Source organism: Borostomias antarcticus (assembly GCF_949987555.1).
Source record: "Borostomias antarcticus genome assembly, chromosome: 5".
NCBI classification, from domain to species: Eukaryota; Metazoa; Chordata; class Actinopteri; order Stomiiformes; family Stomiidae; genus Borostomias; species Borostomias antarcticus.
This window is the reverse complement of record NC_140238.1, coordinates 15,661,298-15,682,301: the sequence shown is the minus strand read 5'-3', so window position 1 is coordinate 15,682,301 and position 21,004 is coordinate 15,661,298. Positions and strand designations below refer to the sequence as shown.

Genomic DNA, 21,004 nt, shown 5'->3' with positions numbered 1-21,004 from the left:
TGACGGTGTGCAGTGACAGACAGAGTTGTTAGAAGCCAAATATAACATGGTTCTTCTTCCCACTAGAGACCTACAGGCCACATTCTTGGACAGTTCAATGCTCTGCACAGGCAAATGTTGTATTGCAATTTGATCCAGCTTGCACGTCTGTTAAGCCTGTTTATCGGATTGTGGACTAGAAGTAAAAGGAATTACACCAAACTGTAATGGCAAACATTAATTTTAGTAGCCTACAGACGGGAAAGATATAGGTCAGTCCATTTCAGAGTCTACAGTGTACATCAATGGATGTGTCCAGTAATCAGTAAATATGGAATATTGATAAGGTTTCAGTAGCCTAGGGCAGTAAATAATGTCCTCTAATCACACTGGTCACCCAGGGTTAGTGTTCGCAAAAAGAAAAAGACTTGCTACGGGATAAAAAAAAGAAAGAAAAAAAGCGCATCGTTATAAGGGGATAATAGTACCTTTATTTGATCAGAAAAGCAACATTAGGCTAAACAGTGACAGGTACTCATAATCCTCCATTTTAAGATCATCTAATCCATTTCAATCCACTTCTGAATTTGAGTCTGCAGCATCCAGTACATTTCCATTTTTTGTAACATCTGTAACATTCATTTTGCAGCAGTTAATTGTTATCCATTAGAAAAATTATGGACAGCAAATGTTATACAGTTGGCTAGCCTTCTTCGTGTAAACCTTGTAATGTGCAGTTTTTACAACTTGTAAATATATATTTATATTCATCATTTACAAACCAAATCATACACTATTCCGAATGGTAAAAATTGTAGGCACTTAGATAGAACTTCCAGAACCTCCTAAGTGCCCATAAATATGAAAAATATCACCCATTTACATATATACGTATAACTATATAATAGTACTGTACTTATACATCACAGCAGTCTTAGAGTTAAACCCTTCTGATCAAACCACAGCCCGCAATTACAGCTATAATTACAACGCTATGTCGCATATCATAGTCCGACTGGCTGGAAAATACAAGATTTTGCAGAAATGTCTGTATGGTTTTTCCAGATGCAGACAGCCACATAAATCTCCAAGCAATTCTGGTTCCAGAAATCATCAGACAATCCTTGGATCAGGCATTAGAGTATACTATATGGATAAAATAAAGAACTAAATGCAAACAAGAAAAAGAAAATCTTCAATTCATGGTTGTGAATACAACCAGTCATATGTAGTACACTCAAGATGTTTCCTCTCATAAACCAAGGTGATGATGGTTATTGCACTGTTGTATAAAGGAATCAAGCACCCCCCCTTTGCTCGATGCCTACTGCGTGGAGGGGAAAGTGAAGAAGTTGGAATTATCATATACGTATGTATATATAGTAACATAGTATAAACACAAACTCAGACTTCAACTTCCCAACAAAATGCACAAAACAGCTGCTGAGAAGAGTGGAGACGTTATGGAAACAGTGAAGTGGCTAGGAGCTCTCCAAAAGTGAATCTGAATCCACCTTTCTCCCCCCAGAACACTACAGCGTGACCACGACCTAATATAACGTTGTGGCTTTAGCCCATACATAGTTGGGTATTTAGCATTCCACAGTAGTTTCATATGAAACTGATGGTCTTCAATACTGCAAAACCTTTCAACTCAGTCTCTTAGGAATTAGCTCACACCAAAACAAAGTGGGTTTCGTCTGCATTTATTTCTGTGTGCTAGAGCTGTCGTTTTGTGTGATAGACTGAAACAGCAAGAGCACCGCTCCCGTCACCTCAGTCCGTGTAGTGTCTTAACACCTCTTGGTTGGGTTTACGGTCTTTACTTGGCATCTCCTCAGTGACTGAGTAAGTCTTTGAGGCCGCTGGCCTCGGCAGAGACGGGCACGGGCGTGAAAGTGGGCAGGTTGTCTGAGATGGGCTTCATAAGCAGGTGGCCTCCTGGCCCGCCGGTGCTGCCGCCTCCTGTGCTCAGCAGGGGGACTGCTGCGGAGCGAGGGGCCAGGAAAGGGTTGGACTCCCCGGCTCGTTTGCTCGCCGCTCCTCCTGAGAACAACACGGGTTTAGAGGTTCAGTGAAGCTCAAGGAGACAAGGGGGTGAGAGAGTGAGCATAGGTGCCCCCGTCTGGCGTGCAGCATAGCATGACTGATTTGGGGTGAGAGAAACATATAGGCAACAGTTATTCTCAAAGGGGTCATTTACCAACTGCTGCTGTGGAAGCACTGCTGGTAGTCCGTCCAGGGGGCGGGGCACTCAGGGGCTTCATGTCATGGACCGACATTCTGGGAGGGGGCAGTGCTGGGGTGGACTCGACCTCCAGGAATTTTACAAACATCTCTGAAAATGACTGCAAAACACAAATCTAAGATCAGAGTAGGGTAGAATATAGCCTGTGTGGGAGCGCTTGTGGAGGAGTGCGTGTTTGTGTGTGTGCATGCGGAGTGTGTGTACTTAGACTGACCGTGTTGAAGCCTTGGCTGTGGGTGGGTCTCTGGGGAGTATTTGGGACACTCTGCACAGCTCGGCTTCCCAGCCAGCTGGATACCCAGCCAGTGACTCCATGTCGTCCGTCCTCATCCAACATCTGACACGCCCAAGACGGAGGATAACAAGTCAACACTGTGCTCCCAGAGGAAACCACATCTACCCAGCAGTTATGGGCCACTCTGGTAGCTAGATTCTGCAATGGTCGATGGTGCGAATGTGGGTCTAACAGGGAGCAGCGTTGGTTACTATCCAGAAGCTGACAGTTAAGTGTTGAGAGCTGGTGCACTAATTACAGACAGGTCCAGATACAGCATCTGCAAACAATGGCGACCCCCACAGAGGAAAACTTGCTAAGTTCTTACAAACATTGAGAACTTAGCGAGCTATGTCCAGAATTCCTTCCAGAAACCAAAACAAATTAAACCTCATCCTTCAGAAGGAGCCTAGGGCAGGGAGCAGTCTTTCCACTGAGGCCCATGCTGAAAAGAGGTCTGGTTTTGTGGGACACTAAGACGTTGTACATATGACTAGAGTGGAAAAACTCAATAGCATAAAGAGGGGGAGATGAGGGAGAGAGAGAGAGAGAGAAAAAAAAAAAAAAAAAGTGATTAAGTGGAACGATCTCCGGAGCAATAAAAATGGGTCTTCAGAGGGGTTGTAATCGCATTTGCCCCCCGTTCTCCAATCTGTTTCCCTTTAAGGCTGTTGGGTAATATTCTCTGAATAGTTGGATGCTGTCCCAAAGGGCTCCTGCCAGCAGCTCTGGATAAGGAAATGCTTTCTTAGGGAGTTGAGCTCAGACTGGGGTTTCAAGGGCTGCTGGAGTTAAAAGTAATAAGACTTTGGGGTTGTCAACTGAATGCAGCCACGTTCATAGATGGAACTCAAAGCTGCATTTAATGGTGCGTTCGTTTATAACTGGGAGGTGGCAAATTGCGACTTGCTACTAGGAATTATTAAATAAAACGCCGCATGAACTCGCACTTCCTCGTCGCAAATTCAGATATGTTTCTCAGCCCCCAGTTGCCGGCTGACGTCAATATCATATCATATCATTCGCTATAGCTCGAATGCACACAGGTCGGAGGCAGGTATTTTGCCACTTGCGACTTGCAAGCTCCGACCACAAACGAATGCACCATAACAACACAATCCAACCTCAGCACATTTAAAGTGACAATCTTAAAACTTTTCAGTTTAGTTATTTTTGGCGACACCTAGGGTAATTGCAGGGGGCTTTTTGTGCGTGGCTGGAAGCCAGCGAACCTAGTATATTTGTCCGGTTATCACTCCCTCCCTCCCCCCCTTACAATGTTGGTCTGAATCTCTCTGTTGGCACCTAGAGGCAGTAGTCCCAGCACACCACAATCAATAAGGACACCAAAATCAGCCCACCGATCTCCACTGTACAATTAGAGTAGCGGTGAGAGCATTGGACTCCTACCCGGGAGACCGGGGTTCAAGACCCGGTAAGGATGACTTTATGGGACTATACCCCAAACCTCCACATGTTCATCCTTTCACTCCAACCTTTAACCCTTGCTTTATAGGTCAGATCCTGTCCCAACCCCAACCTTTATTCCAACCACAACCCACACTAGGGACTGGAAGAAAGACACCAAAATCAACTCGCCAATCTCCACTGCACAAGTAGGGTAGTGGTGAGAGCATTGGACTCCCACCCAGGAGACCAGGGTTTGGGGATGACTTTATGTTATCATCAGTGTAACTGCTTTAGCCACTGACCGCTGCCATTAATGTTATGGAAGCTGCTGCTAGTTGTTGTGAGCTCATGAGCTAACTGGCTATCCTGCTCTTATTGTGCTGGATTAGCATTGGAAGCATTGGAACTGATGTGTCCAGGCGACAAGACCCATCTTAATTTATCAGACATTATTTCATGTCATTTCAATTCACAGCTATTTCAGTGGCATTACTAGCTGTCCTACCAGTCCTGAACAGAACGCACATAAGCCAGGCTTGACCTGGCCTGGTTGGACTGTATTTCCCAGTGATCACTTCAAAACTACTAAACAGTGTCCCGTGTGTCACCGGACTGACAACACGTGGGCCACACACCATGCTAATAAAAATCACACCCAGGTGGTGAAGGATTTATGAGCAATACCTACTGCCCTCTGCTGGTGTACAACGGTATTGACTACTAAACAGACAAGCTTAGTTAAATCACTAGACTCTAGTGTTTTGTTAGCTGTCTGCGACATTAATCTAGCTTGTGTTACATTTAACTGATAGGAGTTATTACAGCTAACAACATCCTCCCTTGTCGTAACGTTCAGCTGTCTTTAGGTGTGTAACACAGCAAGCCTTGGTTGGCTAGCTTGTGTGATTGGCTAGCTAATTACATTGTCATCAAGTGAATTACAAAAAAATACTACTGATAATTATATTATTGATATGTGCTAGATGTTGACATTGCTGTTGTCTTGGTTAGTTAGCTATATTGTGTAATGTTTCTGTAATTTCCCCTTGGAGTACTACCTACTGGCATTGTAATTTTAACTGTAGCTAACTGTCATTTTAACAGTTAGCTACATGTAAACCTTAATTTGATTATCACAACCTCTCATCACACACACATTTTATAGAATACCACCATTTAAAATGTCCACCCTTGTTTGTGCAGGAGACACATTTTGAGGGGGAATGTGGTTTGAAGTTGCCATGATCGCTAGACTTAGAGGCTGCGAATGGCCGTCAGAGCAGAGTGTCACATGGTACAAGACAAATGCGAGAAAAATAAGACAAATGTGAGAAAAAAAATCTGAATGGCCATTGTGGATTCTCAGAGTCACAGAAAATGTGTAATTTCCTGAACTGTTTCAAGATCAGCTGAAGGATGATCAAGTAAGTTTCCTTACTGTGGCGATACAGGCCATAATGGCTTCATCACTGGTCCCATTGAAATATATTCCCATCAGTAAGGGTGCCAGAGATTAAACAGGAAAAAATGAACTACAAAAAAGGACAAAATATGATGAAGTACCAAACCAGAGGTAAGAAAAAAAAAATTGGTCTAAGGAGTGAATGCCGTCACCTTGTCAACGTCATCCCGGTCTAGTCCCAACACATTTCCCATGAGCTTCAGCACCTCAGCACGCTTGTTTTTTGGGGTGTGGAAGTAGCCCATGAACAGGTTGCGCATGAGGATCCTGGGGAAACAGACGAACAACAGTGGGTCATCGCCACACTGACGGAAGGGAATCTCTTTGTTGAGGAGATAAGGCCTCTACTTTATATCTCTACTTGGAATTAATCAAGTCTTCTCATTGCAGTGCTGACTGCTGAACTTACTTGTCGACCTTCCCCTCTGTACTGCTGAGCAGGTTCGTCAACTTCTTCTGAGCCTCCTCCAACATCTCTTGCCTCACCTCCACTGCAAAAGAAAACACTCATTTCATGGTTCAGGACCTACCCAGATGTTCAAGGCAAAGCAATGTTCAACAGTTGGGTCTCGCACTTTTAGTGAAAAGTTGACATGTATATGTTGAGCAGACACTGCCAAAGAAAGCCCGTCACCAGTGAGATAGTGACAGATGAGAGCAGATCTGAGCATGCTCATCAGGGCCCTGTTTTAACTGTTCCACAGCCTTATAAGTAAAACAAATGAAAATGTGCAGCATCTGAGAACGGGCAGGAGAAGGGGGGGGGGGGCAAGTCTGAGAATTTCTTGTGATGTAATGGCTGGGTCTATGTCTGATAGAGTGAAGTCAGCAGACCGTACAGCTAGAAGAATTATGAAGGCAAATCTCTCTCAGGGTTAGTGCGTGGTGTGTTATAATTAGATTTATTCTGTTTTGGTTATTTAACCTCCGATAAGAACATGTGAACAAGTTTGGAATGCCAGATGCCTTCCGAACGTCCACACTGCCTAATATTCCATGTAAAAGATTATGGGCCTTGAGGATGGGAAAATAACCCTGGCATTCAAAGAGCACAAGGCATTCAGAACAGGCTATTTAAATGCCCCAGAAGCCTGATAGAAGGGTATCACACAAAAATGCATATCATCCATAACATCTTGCTCGCAGCAGGTGGATGCTACAGCCTTTGAACCGAGACATAAATCAGGCAATGAAAACCTGAAGGTATGATGACACATTTATGATTGTTTCGCTATTGCCTTTTGAAGGCTGAAGAAACTAAAATACTGAAGAAAAGTACTACAAACTCTCTGACTAAAATAAAAGTTACAGTCTCTCAACGACCCCATGATTTTGCTCACTTTGGATCTTCAGCTCCTCCAGTTGTTCCTCCTTCAGGTCTAGCTGGTCAGTGAGCCGGGAAGCTGAGTCCAGAGCAGCATTGGCCTCGTCAAGGTTCACCTGTGAAGGAGAGAACAGCTGATCAGATAAACAGCTGATCAGATAAATTCTTTGCTATTGCAGTTTGTTTGTTCACGGTATGACGTGGACCTTAATGTGTGTACACAATGGAAGTGTGGGTGGCCTACCTGAAGAGCTGAAGCCCGGTCCTCCAGCATCAGTGCTTTCCTTCTCCACTCATCCTTCTCCTTCTTGTGCTTGTCAAGCTCTGAAGAATACATGGCTTTCTCTTCTGAAAAGGGCCACACAAAAATAAAGACTGAAATGCCAGGCCACACCCTGGATTCAAAAGACTATGAGGAAAACAAGGACCATTGTCTTCATCATCACAAAAACCAGGGCCTCTAAAATATCAAACATTAGCCTCTATTACAGTACACCAGGATCCTGTTTAGACTTCAGCTCAGCTCACCATCCTCCCACTCACTCTGGAGGATGTGCTCTCCCAGATGTGCGTGCCCAACGCCACCTGCAGGTGGATCACGGACTTCCCGTCTGACAGGAAGCAGCACGTGAAACTGGGCAAGCATGTCTGACTCCAGGACCATAAGCACAGAGTCCCTCCCAAGGCTGTGTTCTTTCCCCTCTACTTTTCTCACTGTACACGAACAGCTGCACCTCCAGCCACCAGTCTGTCAAGCTCATGAAGTTTGCAGACGACACCACCTTCATTGGTCTCATCTCCAAGAGCGACAAGTCTGCCTACAGGTGGGAGATTGACCAGTTGCTGTCCTGGTGCGGGCAAAACAATCTGGAGCTCAATGCTCTCAAGACAGTGGAGATGATTGTAGACTTTAGGACCCAGAGCCCCTCCCCCCATCACATTGAATGACACCCCAGTGACCACTGTCGACTCCTTCCGCTTCCTGGGCACCACCATCTCCCGGGACCTCAAGTGGGAGCTGTACATCAGCTGTCCTATGTCGTCTACAACAGCGTATGCCTTAACCCTAGTGAAATTCCAAGTAAGTGTGAACCATATACATGGCAATAAACAGATCTTGATTCTTGAGTAGTAAGAGGGTTGTGATGTTGGTTTGGGGGTGGGGGGACACTTGCCTTGCTGGAACTGCTCTAGTACCATCTGCAGGTTGGAGAGAGACACTGCATACTGGTTGACTTGCTCCTGGGAGGTGTGGAGCTGGAGCAGGGCCTCGTCTCTCTGCTTCACTGCTCCACACAGCTGCTCCTGTAGGGACTCCACCTGCAGGCTGGCCTGTTGACTGTGGGAGGCAGTGCAGAATTTAAAATTAAATTCAAACCTTTATTTAGCTATAGGGAAACGCTTAAAAAGGTTAGGGTTTCAACAAGACAAAACACTATACCTCCTTGGTTGCTTACTAAGCTCAAATACAACCACCACCGGCAGGTATAATCAAATGAATAACCACTAGTTTGAAAGGGAAATGCCTACCTGGCGTTTTCCACAGCACTGGAGGAAGTTGCCAGCCTTTCATCCAGCAGTGCCACTTTCCTGCGGAGCTCCGTCTCTCGGGCCTCGGCGGCCAGGGCCTCTCGTGTGTTCGAGTCCTCGATCTCCAGCAGGTGATTGCGTAACCTGTCCAGCTCCAGCCGCAGACGCTGTTCTTTGTCCTTCACATGCTGAAGCTAAAGGCGGACAACGGGGATTAGTGGTCACATCTGAGCTTGGTCTCTCCAACAGGGTTCCTACAGCTTAAGGCAAGTTAGATTTCAAAAAAAAAAAAATTTAAGACTTTTTTAATGCAACTCGGAATTAAATTTAAGACCAACTTCACAATAACCAAACTTAGGGACAATAGATCTTTCCTATTCAGGCAGCAAGTTCCGCCCCCCCAGTTACTGTTGCTATGCTGTACAATCTTTGGAGCAAGTTAATAAAATGTCCACTGAACAGCGCATACCTGATGATTCTCTCAAGGATTCCTGACAATATTGCTATATGTAACAGTATTTGCCAAATGCCACTACTGTGTCTAAGAGAGTTCTACATAAAGGCCTAAACTATTTAACGCAAGGATATATCTATGACAACAGGATTTCAGACGGAGCAGGTGACAACATAAGAGTTGATGCTAGGTGTTGGTGATCTATGCGGAAGGTACAGATGCCTCACAAACTCCAGATTGAAATTCACCAGGACAAAATCATGGAGTGTAACTGCATATGTAAAGCAAGTAAACCTATTCTAACAAACGATGGGTTTTGAAAGCTCGGCGCTACCCTTAAAGTCCCATTTAACCAAAATCAGAGATTAGCTTGAAAACACATTCTATGTGTTAGTGATGCATTGCTGATAACATGTAAAAATGGGATGAACCATGTGTAGTACTGAATTGTGAAGTTAGACCAGTTTTGTGTTTATGACCAGTTTTGATTTCTGGATTTTCTGGGCGGGCTTAAAACGGGTACCGGATGACGTAGAGCGGTGTTCTTAGCATATCCCCGCCCTAACACTATATAAAGCTAGAATGGATTTGAATCTTTGGTTCTCCTGCTCAATCTTGAGTCTAGAATTAGCTAGTTTTAACTAACAGTCTAGAATTAGCTAGTTTTTCTTAGTTAGCAATGCCTATGCATAAAACTAAACGAATATGCATCCTTCCTGGATGCCAGCAGGAATGGGATGATAAGGTCTCCTTCTTTCACTCCCGAGTAAAGCTGAAATGAGAAGCAAATGGTTAGCATTTTTGAAGAGCCATGGTGTTACAGAGTCTGTCACCGCTAGCGCCCGCCTCTGCAGCAAACATTTCACTCCCGAAAGCTTCTGCAATTATAATATTAGGCTTTTGGGTTTCACGGACTCACGACTGGTCCTGGTGAATTCGGCGGAGCCAACCATCTCCCTCCCCGGCGTCCATTCTCCTCCTGTCGCATCAACCTTTGGTGCCGACACCGCTGCCTTGTGTGCTTATAGCTAATTAACGTTATAACGTTAGCTAGGTAACGTAAGCAATAGGGAAATACACTGCTACGTTAATCTACAAAATGTGTCTTGACATTTATGTGGTAATGTCAGCTATGATGAATTATATTATATCTTAGGAGGAATTATAGCTAACATTAGCTATGTAGCTTGCAGATGGGAGTGTGTATATAACCTTAGTCTAGCTAACATAGCTAGCAGCACCGACCAGGCGACCACCCACCAAATAACGTTACGGATGATATATTATGACTATAAGCGTTAACTATACAGAAACTGCCTGCCATATTTGTGGCACCTGATGTGCGTATGGGTTCACCGGTAATGGTTACAATATATTTGTCCAGCGGGAGACCGGGAGGCGGGAGCGAGGGGGATGGTTAGGTAGACCAGCTGCAGCTGGAGAAAGACGCACCCTCTCCCAGTGAAGCGGTGCTCGGCGGCTACTGGCTGAACATTCCAGTTCTGTTGGATATGAGAGGGAAAGTTGAAGCCGAGTGCTCGTTATTCTCACACATAACATTGCCAACGAGAGTGGATGAGTCTGTCCCGATTATCAACTCCGGTAGTGTACGCTTCTTCGCGCTATCAGCGCTGTTCAAGCCAGTGACTAAAAGGTACATTTTAAACAACTTTTTCCATTGATCCCAAGGGACGACAGGATCGCCTGGGAGGGATAGGAATGGGTCCGGAGGTGGCAGGGAGAAAATAGGGACAGACTCATACATTCCTCGTTGCCTGTTTTTGTATTTTGCATCTAAGGGCAGTAACACTGGCGCGTTGGTATAGAGTAGCTACAGTTTTACCTGTGTTGTTTGTCAGGAGGTAGGTTAGGAGGAAGCATCTGTGCGTTTGACTCATTAGACAAGTGTAATTTCAACTCCTCTCTGTTTTCACAAAGCTGTGCCTTCCTACCACAAAAGAGACGGCGTGCCAGTGTGACAATATGCAGACCAGAGAACGGTACTATTTGACAGGTTCTTCCCTCCACACCCCCTCCCCACGCAATTGGGTGTGGCTTCGGTGCCTTCAGCAGACACGCCCCCACAGTCTCAGACCAGAGAATGCTGCTGATTTTTAACCGATTTTGAAGCCTTATTTTATATACTTAGCGACATTTTTAATCACTCAGATTTGGCTGGGTGGTTAATGACATGTTTTCCTGTGGTGTGTGAAGCTCATAACAAAAATTTGAACTGGGTTAACCTGGACTTTAAGTGATCTTTTTAGCCGTTTTTTGTGACATCGTCATTATTTTTCGAGGTAGTTTAGAGGATTTCCGGCCAGATGGGGTGCTGTCCACTATGCGGAGTTGTATGGCAGTTGAAGAAGACTACCTCTCCCCCACTTGCTCCAGCACGCATGCGCACAGGCCAGCGCGCAGACTTGCTATTCCGATGTGTCGTTATTTCTCGAGACTTCCAGACGTGCATCGTCTGGCCTCAAGTCCCACTCAGAGCAACAAATGCATTCCTCCTCTGTTGGCATAGGGTGACAATGTAGGCAAAAACACCACCAGTTACCATCTCTTCGGGAGCGTGCAGCGGTTTGTTCTCGAGCCAGCTGTTCCTCTCTCTGTCTCCTCACCCTCCTTTCAAGGAGCTCTTCGTCCGTATACTCTGGCTCAAAACGATATGGACGTCCGTCATATTCTAATTCATTTTCTAGATCCTCTAAATCTGACAAATATTCAGCCATATTGCACACAATATTCTAGGCACCAACAATCCGATCGTAGCGCAGAGAATGTGAGCCGCGAGTGTAGCCTACAGACGGAGAATAGCAAGTCTGCGCGCTGGCCTGTGCGCATGCGTGCTGGAGCAAGTGGGGGAGAGGCTTGTAAAGATCATGTTACAGAGGATCAAGACCCCTTATTTGGAACCAAAACAACAATGGCTGGCGTAGAGGAATATCAACTGTCGATTCATGCAATGTGATTGATGAAAACAACCGTTTAGCGGCCGAAAATGGATTTTGAGAAACGGCATTCCCTATGCCCCGTGCGCCGCCATTACATGGATATACTGGCTCGCGCTGGATTTTATATTTCTTCTACAGGCCTCCGAACAACAAAAAAGTGATCTGGGTGAGTCAAACTTCTTATAATATGTCGTAAATAAGGTCCAGGTTGTCAAAAACGAGCATATTCCTTTAACGGTAGTGCCGAGCTTTCAAACCCATCGTTTGTTAGAATAGGCGTTTCTGCTCTGGTGAGTGGCTTTGAAATGTTTATTTGACACTTTTAAATATGAGCGCCAAGCGCCGCCAACTTGGTGACTATTTAAAAGTCAAAATTTCCTATGTTGGTAGAAAGGACTGTGGTAGCAGATGCTACGTCATCAGCGCACTCACAGTTCCTGAGAAGGACTAGGAATAAAGCAAAACATTAACATTAGCTAGTGAGCTATCTTTATATAGCATGCCATATCTTGATATAGTATGCCAACATTCTCACTATGTCATCCTCAGAGAAGCCCTCCAGCGGAATTTCCAGTCATCTCGATCGTCCATGCACCAGTACTTACTTTCCAATATAAACATTTAGATCAGTGCACCTTGTGTCTGACTGTATTCAACTAGCTTGGCTATGTATTCAAACGAAAACCATTAGCTATACCTTTGAGCCACAACTAGCTCAAATGAAAACATTTACTTTAGGAGAGATGACCAAGTAGACTAGGCCTGCTCTGTCCTTTGTTTACTTTTTACCCATGATTTGGTTGGCGCGCAGAGCGGGGAAAAAAAATACTGGGAGAATCGCAAACCTGCTTTTGATTTCGAAGTTCAAAGTCGAAAGCTCATTTCGATTTTGAATTGAAATCGTGATACCCAAATCCTACTTCCCATGTCTTAGCATTTTTAAGACTTGTGAAAGATTGATTTAAGCCATTTTAAAACCAATTGTGGCCTTAAGATTAATTAATTCAATGCCTTTTTAAGGATCTGTGGGAACCCTGCTCCAATTTAAGATAACAGTAAGAGTAGAATGTATTACAATAAACATCTTCTTGTTGTTAGTCCCCTGGTCATAGCAGCCATCCTACCTCAGTCTGCACTGCGGTCGTCTCCATTTGCTTCTGTTTGAGGGCCAGCATCACTTGATCTCTCTCCTGCTGAAACGCCACCGCTTTCTCCTGCATGGACCTCATCTCGTTCAGCAGCTGGTTCAGCTCCCCAGACTTGCCCTGTGAGATGCGAATCACAAGGTCATAAACCACTGCAATGACAATGGAATACAGAACAAAATTGTTGATTTCAAGATCAAACCCCAACCTGTTCTTTGTCCTTCAACATCTTCTCCATGGCGGCGGCCTTCTCGCTCATGGTGCTCCGCTCAAACTCCTTCTCCCTCAAGAGCAGGGACACCTGCATATTGGTCTCCTGCAGCGCCCGGAACTCAGACTCCTTCTCCCAAGAGCGTGTGGCCACCAGCTCGTTCTCCTCCTTCAGCTTCTTCACGTCCATCTCCAGGATCAGCGCCCGCTCCTTCAGGTTGGTCACCGCCTGCTTCAGCACCTCATTGTCGTTCTCGCGGTTGCGCAGGGCCTCGCTGACGTGGCCCAGCTGGTCCCCCTTGGCCTTGATGAGCAGATCCTTTTCCCTCACTGACCTCTGCAGGGCCTCCAGCCTCCCTCGGGTCTGGCGAGCCTCCTCCGCCTGGCCTCTCTGTTGGCTCTCAGATGTGGACGCGGCGTTGGACAGGCGGTGGTTGTTCTCCTGGAGGGTCCTGATCATCGTCTCCTTCTCGGCCAGCAGACCTTGCAGTGATTGGAGCTCTTGTTGCGCGGCCTCATTGTGTGCTGGTGCTGCCGCCCCCTGGTGACCCGGAGGCTCGGCTGCAACAGAAAGGCCGGAGGACGCCAGGACGTGCAAAGTGGTGTCTGGTGTCTGGGAGACACCGTCCAGCTTCTCCAGGAGAACGGCCTTGGTGCTGCTGAGCTGGCTGATGGTCTGCTGGACCTGGGCCAGCTCTTGGCTCAGGGTCCCCAGCTTCCTCTCCTTCTGCTCGTAGCTCTGGATCAGCCTGGAGTAGTCCACCGACAGCTTGGAGCTGCAGTCACTGTCGGCCGAGACCTGACCCTGCAGCTTGATCAGTTCCTCCTGGAGCTGCGCCGACTCATGCTGCATGTTCTTCACAGTGGTGATCACCTGCTGCTTCCACTCCTCCATCTTCTTCACCTGCTGCTTCAGCACGTCCCTCTCATGCAGGAGCTCCTCAAACTGATTGCTGCTCACGCCGCCGGTGCCTCCCCCGGGCTCCCCTCCTGAGGCCTGAAGGACAGTCACCAGGGTCTGGCATTTCTGGGTCAGGGCGTCAATCTCAATGTCCTTCTCCCTGATGATGCGGGACAGGTTCTGGATGGTCTCTCTGAACATCTCCTGGCTCCCCGACGGGTCGCTCATGGTGTAGAGGCGCTGGTTCTCCTGCTGGAGTTTCAGCAGCGCCGACTCCTTCCCCGCCACAATGTCCATGATGCGGTGGTAGTCGGAGCGGAGCTGGCTGTTCTCCCTGGTCTTCTCATTCAGCACGGCCAGCACTTGCTCTCGCTCCACGGCGTAGGCCTGCAGCTGCTGCTGGAGGTACATCACGTCCTGGGTGTGGCCGCCGGACACTCTGGCGTGCAGTGCCTGAATTTCCAGGTCCTTCTGCAAGACCATCTGGGAGAGCTTGCCCATCTCATCTCGAGACACCACCAGCTGGTCAAGTTGCTTTGCCAGGGACAGGTTCTTCTCATTCAGCTGGTTGATCTCAGTCTCCTTCTCCTTGATGCCCTTCACCAGCCTCTCGATCTCCACCTTGGACAAGTCATGCTTCTCGTTGCCATTCTCCCCATTCAGAGACTGGGTCTTGTCTTCCTGAATGATGACCGCTTCCTGTACAGATGGGGGGTCGTGGCCTTGACGGTCTGTGAGTCCGTCCACCGCGTGCTGCAGGCGGTTGATCTCCTCGTCCTTGGCATGGATGAGCCTGTTGTAGTTGCGCGTGCTCTGCTCGTGGCGTGAGTGAGCTTGCTCTAGCTCATCCTGCTGCGCCTGGAGAGACTGTTGGGATGAGAAGAGAGAGGCCTGCTGTTCCTCGGCGGTCGTTCTCAGGCCATGGACCTCCTCCTCTAGGATGTCCCTGGAGGACTTGAGCTGGGTGATCTCCGTCTCCAGCTCGGTGATGATGTCCAAGGTCCTGGGCTCGGCCAGAGGCTGAGGCCTGCTCTGCTGGTCCTGGAGACGGTCGTTCTCCTCTTTTAGGTGGCTGTTCTCCTCCTTCATCCCTCCAAGCTGTTTGTCCTTCTCCTCTAGTGCCTGTCTCAGGGCCTCAGCCTCCTTGGCAGTTGCCAAAACGCTGCTCTCCAGTTCCTTCTGCGCGTCAGCAGCATTCTGTTTCAGGGTCTCCATGAAGGCGTCCTTCTCATGCAGCATATCTGTCAGCTGCTTCTGCCCAGCCACAGTCATGGAGAGCATCTCGTTGGTGTCTCTGTGGTCAGACTCCATCTGCTCCATGTCCCTCTTCAGTTGAGCTATCTCGAGGTCCTTCTCCTGGTTCAGTTTGACAGTCCTCTCGTGCTCTGCCTGCAGGGCGGTGGCGTCCATGGAACGCGCCCGTGTCAGCTCCTCTATGGTCTGCTGGTACTGCTTGGCCTGCTCTGCCAGAACCCTCTCAGCCTGGTCCAGTTCACCCTCAAGTTGGCTCTTTTCCAGCTTCAGGGCCTCAATGCGAGTGTCCTTCTCCAGCAGCATCCTGTTGAGAGCCGCCTGGCCTTCCCTCAGCTGCTTGGCCAGATCCTCCACTTTGCCCGCGGCCTCCTCGCGCTCAGCCTTCAGCCTAACGTTCTCCATCTTCATTTCGTAGTCCTCTGACATTACTTTCTCGTGAGAGGTCCTCATCTCTGCCAGCTCCTTTCTGAGGTCTGCCAATTCCCTCTCCTTCTCTTCTAGCTCTTCTCCCGTCCCCTCTGCCTCACTCCCTCTCTCCTCCGCCCAACAGAGCTCTGCCCTGGCAGCAGACAGCTGCTCCTCCTTCTCCTCTAGAGTTCTCTTCAGCTCTGAGGCCTCTCTGCGCACCTCTCGGCCCTGCTCCTGTGCATTGCCTAGTTTCTCTCTCAGCTCCCTCACTGTGCTCTCCAGCTGCTGCTTGCCCATGTGCAGGTCGTTCAGCGTGAACGCGCTCTGGCTAAGTTTCTCCTTCTGGGCCTCCAGCTCCCGCTGAAGCTCTCCCTTCTTGTCTTCAGCAGTATTGAGCTCAGCCCGGAGACTAGCCACCTCTGTCTCAGCCTCCTTCAGTTGCCCAGAAAGCTGTTCCCTCACTGAGATCATATGCTGGAAACAAATGAGAAAATAGCATAAGTGTTTAAGTGTTGTTTCACTATTCTGTGTTCAAACATAAGAATGTGATGAATTCAAGTAGCCTGGCGACGGCAGCCTGATCTCGCTAGCTAACATTCTATTTCACTTCGCAGATCAGTCTGGATATCCTACCGATCTAAATGAATCCAGTCGAACCGAGATTGGTTTGTGCCAATCACAATGGTTAATTTGGGGGGAATTTCATAAGATGACGGAACAGAGGAGCGCTGTAGAGGCACTGATTGGTTGTAGGTCTATCCAATTGAGAGGCATTTTGATCTATGCCCATTGGTAATGCCCCTTAGGAATTGGAAATCAACTGTGAGTTTCCAGACCCTTCGTATTCTTGCGAATTGGGTCTGGCGAAGCCAGGCTAGAATTCAAGACCATGTTCCTGCAAATCTGTGCATTCAGAAACAGAACCGGGCCTATATACAAGTCAGTCAGACCTGTGTAGCCTCCTGGTTCTGGTGGTCCAGTTCCTCCAGCTCAGACATGAGTGTGTCCCGTTCCTCCTGGGTCTCTCTCAGGGCCTGCTCACTCCTCTGCAGCTCAGTCTTCAGATCCTCCAGGAGCTCTGTGTCTATTGGCTCCCCTCCCTCACCACTGTCCACGGTCTCCTCTGCAACTTTCAGTCTTTCCAGCAGATCAAGCTGAAAAAATTGGGAAATGATCATATGGTTAACTAACTGGATACATCTCAACAAATATAGCCTTCCAACAAGTGAATTCTCAAAGAACTATACTATGTCAAGCTCATTATTTAGGCTATCCTTACATGATGGTGAGAACTTTGCACAGGTATGCATGGTGTTTGGCCCTGTTTTCGTTGGTCCCAGGGGGGGCTGGGTGTTTGGGTGGGGGGGTTGGGTTTTTTCTGTTGTTTTATTTTTGTTCTTTTGTTGTTATGTTATGTGTGTGTTGTATTTGTCTGGTTTTTGTTTAGTTTTTTTTTTATTCACTTCTTCCATGTATACTATGTTGTGCTAGCATAATTGTATTGTTTCTGTAATAATAAATAAAAACAATTGATAACAAAAAAAGAACTATACTATGTCACTATGTTTAGTTAACACTTCTTTATGTTAGTGAGTACTGGAAAGGAAAATTGTAGTTGACAGATTCATAGCGGAGTCAAGAGACAAGTTAACTATGCAATTCCCATTTCCATTTAAGAAAGAGTACTAACCTTTTCCTGTTCGACCACCTCCTTCTCTTTTCTTAAAGCCCCAATTATAGTGTTGAGTTCTAAAACCTCTGCATGTTCAACCTCTGCTGCTGGTGCACTCTGTTTAAAAAGAACATCAAATCAGAAACTTTAACGAAGAGGATCTACTGTGCACTTTTAGAAAGCATGCAGTCAGACTACCCACCTCAGTGACACTCTTCAACCTTGACATCTCCCTCTCGGCTCCTGGAAAACAATAAGCATACCATTAAATAATGCTATATCTATATGATATAAATGGATGACCTCCTATGTTGCTTTGGCATATTACATGACTAAACTAGTACCTGCAAGAGCTTTCCTCAGACCCTGGATCTCTTGTTCTAGCTGGGCCTTGTGCAGTGCCTTCCCCTCCTGTTCTTGGACCCGCGTCTGGAGCTCTGTCACAGAGGTCTGCAGGCGGGTGTAGTTCTGCAGCAGCTCTGCGTTCTCGGCCTGGCCCTCTTCCTTCTCCAGCTGCAGGGTGGCTTGGATCCTCCCCGCCTCCTCCAGACGGTCCCTCAGCTCTTGCAGCTCCCTCTCCTGCTGCTCTGCGCCTTCCTGCAGGGATCGGACTGTGCTCTGAAGATCAAGGATTTTAGAGGAGTCCTGAGGGACAGCAGGTTGACCACCACCTAGAGGAATGATTAGGGGTACATGAGGTTAACAGTGAAAACATTATGGACCAATGTTACTTCAGCATGTCTTTTGAATGTTCTTAAAACCTGATCCTCACCATTCTGGATCTGATCCTCCAGCTCCTCTATCCTCTCCTCATACTCTGCCAGCTCATCCCTGTGGCGGCGTGTGATGTCAGACATTTTCTGCCTCTGGACATCCTGCAGAGCGGTTAGCTCATGTTGGTGCTCGTCCACCTCTCTCCCCATCTCCTCTCGCAGCTCCTGTTCCATAGAGGCACAGACTGTCAGTGTGTCAGGTTCCCAGTATGTCAAGTTGAGAGCTATTCCTTTCAATACATTACTGTAATGACATAATGTTGTATTCCAAAAAATAATAACAGGTCAAAACTTGAGAGCCCAGTTCCTGGTCAAACGCTAACCTTGATAGTTCTTTGGAGCTTGAGGATCTCTCCTTGGTCACCGTTTCCTGTTCCTTGGGTGTTTGATGCCTAAGAGAAAACAAGTGTAAGTGTCATCTAACTCTGTGCAATCATGTCCATCCTGATTGCAATGTAATGTGGCACCATGTCAGCAAACTACCTGAGAGACACGTCTCCAGTGTGAGACCTCCGCCTCCAGTCTCAGAACCTCTGTTGAGAGACGGTTGATCTCCTGCTGGGACCAGAGGACGTCGCTGAAGTCCATCTCGTCGCCATGGAAGCCCTGGTGTGCCCCAGAGGGGCGTGGCAGGAAGGAGGAGGAGGTAGTGGAGGTAGTGGCTACAGGAAGCACAGCAGGGTCGGAGGAGACAGACTGGGTAGAGCTCCGCAGCTTCTGCACTTCCTCTTGCAGTCCATTCTGGCGCGCTTTCAGGTGACTGATCTCCACCTGAGGAGACAAACATGACTTCACATTTCTGTTGTTATGACTTCAGTGTACCAACTGATCCATGTATTTGCTCATACGTCTCTCTGCTGCAGCAGGGTTCTATACTCAGCAGACTGCCGCTTAATCTGGATCTCTGAGGCCTCTAGCTTCTCCTCCAGCTCTGCATGACTCTTCTTTAAACGCTCATACTGAAACAGGGAGAGAGCAGTGCGGAGAGAGAAAATCAACAGCTGCAAAAAGCCAAGATAAACTAATATATTTTCAGGCCAGTGTATCTTTCGTCATCAAAAGGAAAATCTAGACTAACCTCAGACTTTTGAACAGAAAATGCAGCCTCTACTTCCACCAGCTTGGAATTGGACACTTGCAGCTCAGTGGTAGCATCTGTGACAAAATATTAGTAAAATTCACGATTTACATTGTAGTGGCCACGGAGAATCCCAATCAAGTTCAGCTCTATTGTCACATGTATTAAAAATGCAACGAAATTGTTGTGCTCTGGCTCACTCTGCCTTAACACAAGGGACACACAATAACATTACATTATACAACAAAAGCGTGGACTGCATATGGTTGCATCAGCTGTTCAGCAACCTGAGTGCCCATTTAAAGCAACTGTTCTGAGTGGGGTGGTGTGTGATTTGATGCTCCAGTAACAGCCTTGTCTATTGTCTTTTTTAATTAGTCTGAGTAGATGACATTCTTGAAAACACTGTGATACAGGCTTTAGGTCTGTATTAGGCCTACATCTTGCCCTAAAAACATTCAAAGGGAATATGATATTCCGGAAGCAGGTCAGGTATTTTATCTGAAAAGCTATGCAGCCCTTTCAGGACTTGCCAATGAGTGTGTAGTCAATGCATGTGACATACTGTGTCATACATACTGTTTCTGATTCTGATACAGACTGAGACTGCTTAACAAGGTTCACATGACAAACCAGCTTAATTGCCAGGCAACAAAAATCCCTTCCTAGCTGAGATTTGGTCTCCCTCACCAGTATGTGCATAACGTCCCTAACCAACATCTCAAACACATTTGTGACATAAATAACTTGGCTTGGTTTCATGTCTCAGTGTCAGGACTGATCATAGAAGAGATATCATGAAAATGTACATAGTAGCAACACAGTCCTTCCTGAACTCAGATATGACTAGGCCTATGTCTATGTTGGAGTCATATGATCAAAGTTATGTCTCTCTGTAACTAGTCAAAGCATGTTTACAACAGCAGAGGTCTGTAACTAGGTCAATATGAATTGATTTGTAAGCTAATCATCCTTACACCTTCCAACAGCTATACTGTACAACCTACCACATCACTGAACAACATTAAAGATATGGACTACATTCTGTAGTTATCAGTTGGGCTATTAATCAGTGCTTTTATATGACCATGGCATGATTATTTTTTGATTAAATAAGCAATATGCTATTTAGATTAGTTGCAATATCTGCAGCATTTCAAGGCTATCTTTAGAATACTACAGCTGCAGCAGCAGTTAGCTCCATATGTTAGATAACAAACCAGGGCTTACCTCCAACCTCTTCAACTCCCTCCAACAGCATATCTTTGGTAAAGTTGGATATTTGTCCCGTAAAGGATGACAAGCTTCCCCCCACCTGGCCAAGAGACTGGCCCAGGCCAGAACCGATTCCACCAAGCCACGATGACATCTTCGCAAAACGTCAAAATATAAACAACCGACACAGGCCAAATAAACGCTAGCCTTAGCAAACTAGCTAACGTGAACGCAAGTTCAGCTTACAAGCGACGTCGCCCCGACCTTCATGTAGTTTAGCTAGCCCTACATGCAAACACATTTAACTATTTATTGTCGATGTGGTTATTCTGCTTATCTTGCGAAAAGTAGCCTTTCTCACCTTTCAGACTCAAATATGGGAGTCAATCGGCTAGACTTGGCTGACTAGCTAGCTGGCTAATACGTTTCGCCGTCCCTTTGCATGTGGCTGCCCAGATAAGCTAAAACAATGAACCACACCGACTACCACATAAATGTTAAATATTGTGCTCTGGTCTGTGTTATCGGTCGTCTTTGTCTTTTCATGTTTCCACTAACTTCAAAACCGGTTCATACAATCTAGCTACATAGCTAACTAGCATTAGCTAACAACGACTGCCACCTCAACTGCTGTCATCATCACCAGCAGCTTGGCTGTCAAGAACTTTGACGTGGACAGCTGCACCATAGCATTATGGGATACCGGAGAG

General features: G+C 46.8%; 1 protein-coding gene across 1 annotated transcript; it reads right to left on the bottom strand.

Moving 5' to 3' along the window:
- Positions 1-461: 461 nt before the first annotated feature.
- On the bottom strand, positions 462-20,880 carry trip11 (thyroid hormone receptor interactor 11). The gene is made up of 21 exons (XM_084438253.1): positions 20,310-20,880; positions 19,080-19,156; positions 18,850-18,960; positions 18,485-18,772; positions 18,325-18,393; positions 18,001-18,166; positions 17,573-17,899; positions 17,431-17,471; positions 17,247-17,345; positions 16,507-16,710; positions 12,992-16,030; positions 12,763-12,903; positions 8,228-8,421; positions 7,873-8,036; positions 6,942-7,045; positions 6,714-6,813; positions 5,783-5,864; positions 5,526-5,640; positions 2,442-2,564; positions 2,183-2,327; positions 462-2,025 (listed from the first exon to the last, which is right to left on the bottom strand). The coding sequence occupies exons 1-21, from the start codon at positions 20,446-20,448 to the stop codon at positions 1,817-1,819; spliced, it is 5,937 nt and encodes a 1,978-aa protein (XP_084294379.1). The 5' UTR covers positions 20,449-20,880; the 3' UTR covers positions 462-1,816.
- Between the last annotated feature and the right edge of the window lie 124 nt (positions 20,881-21,004).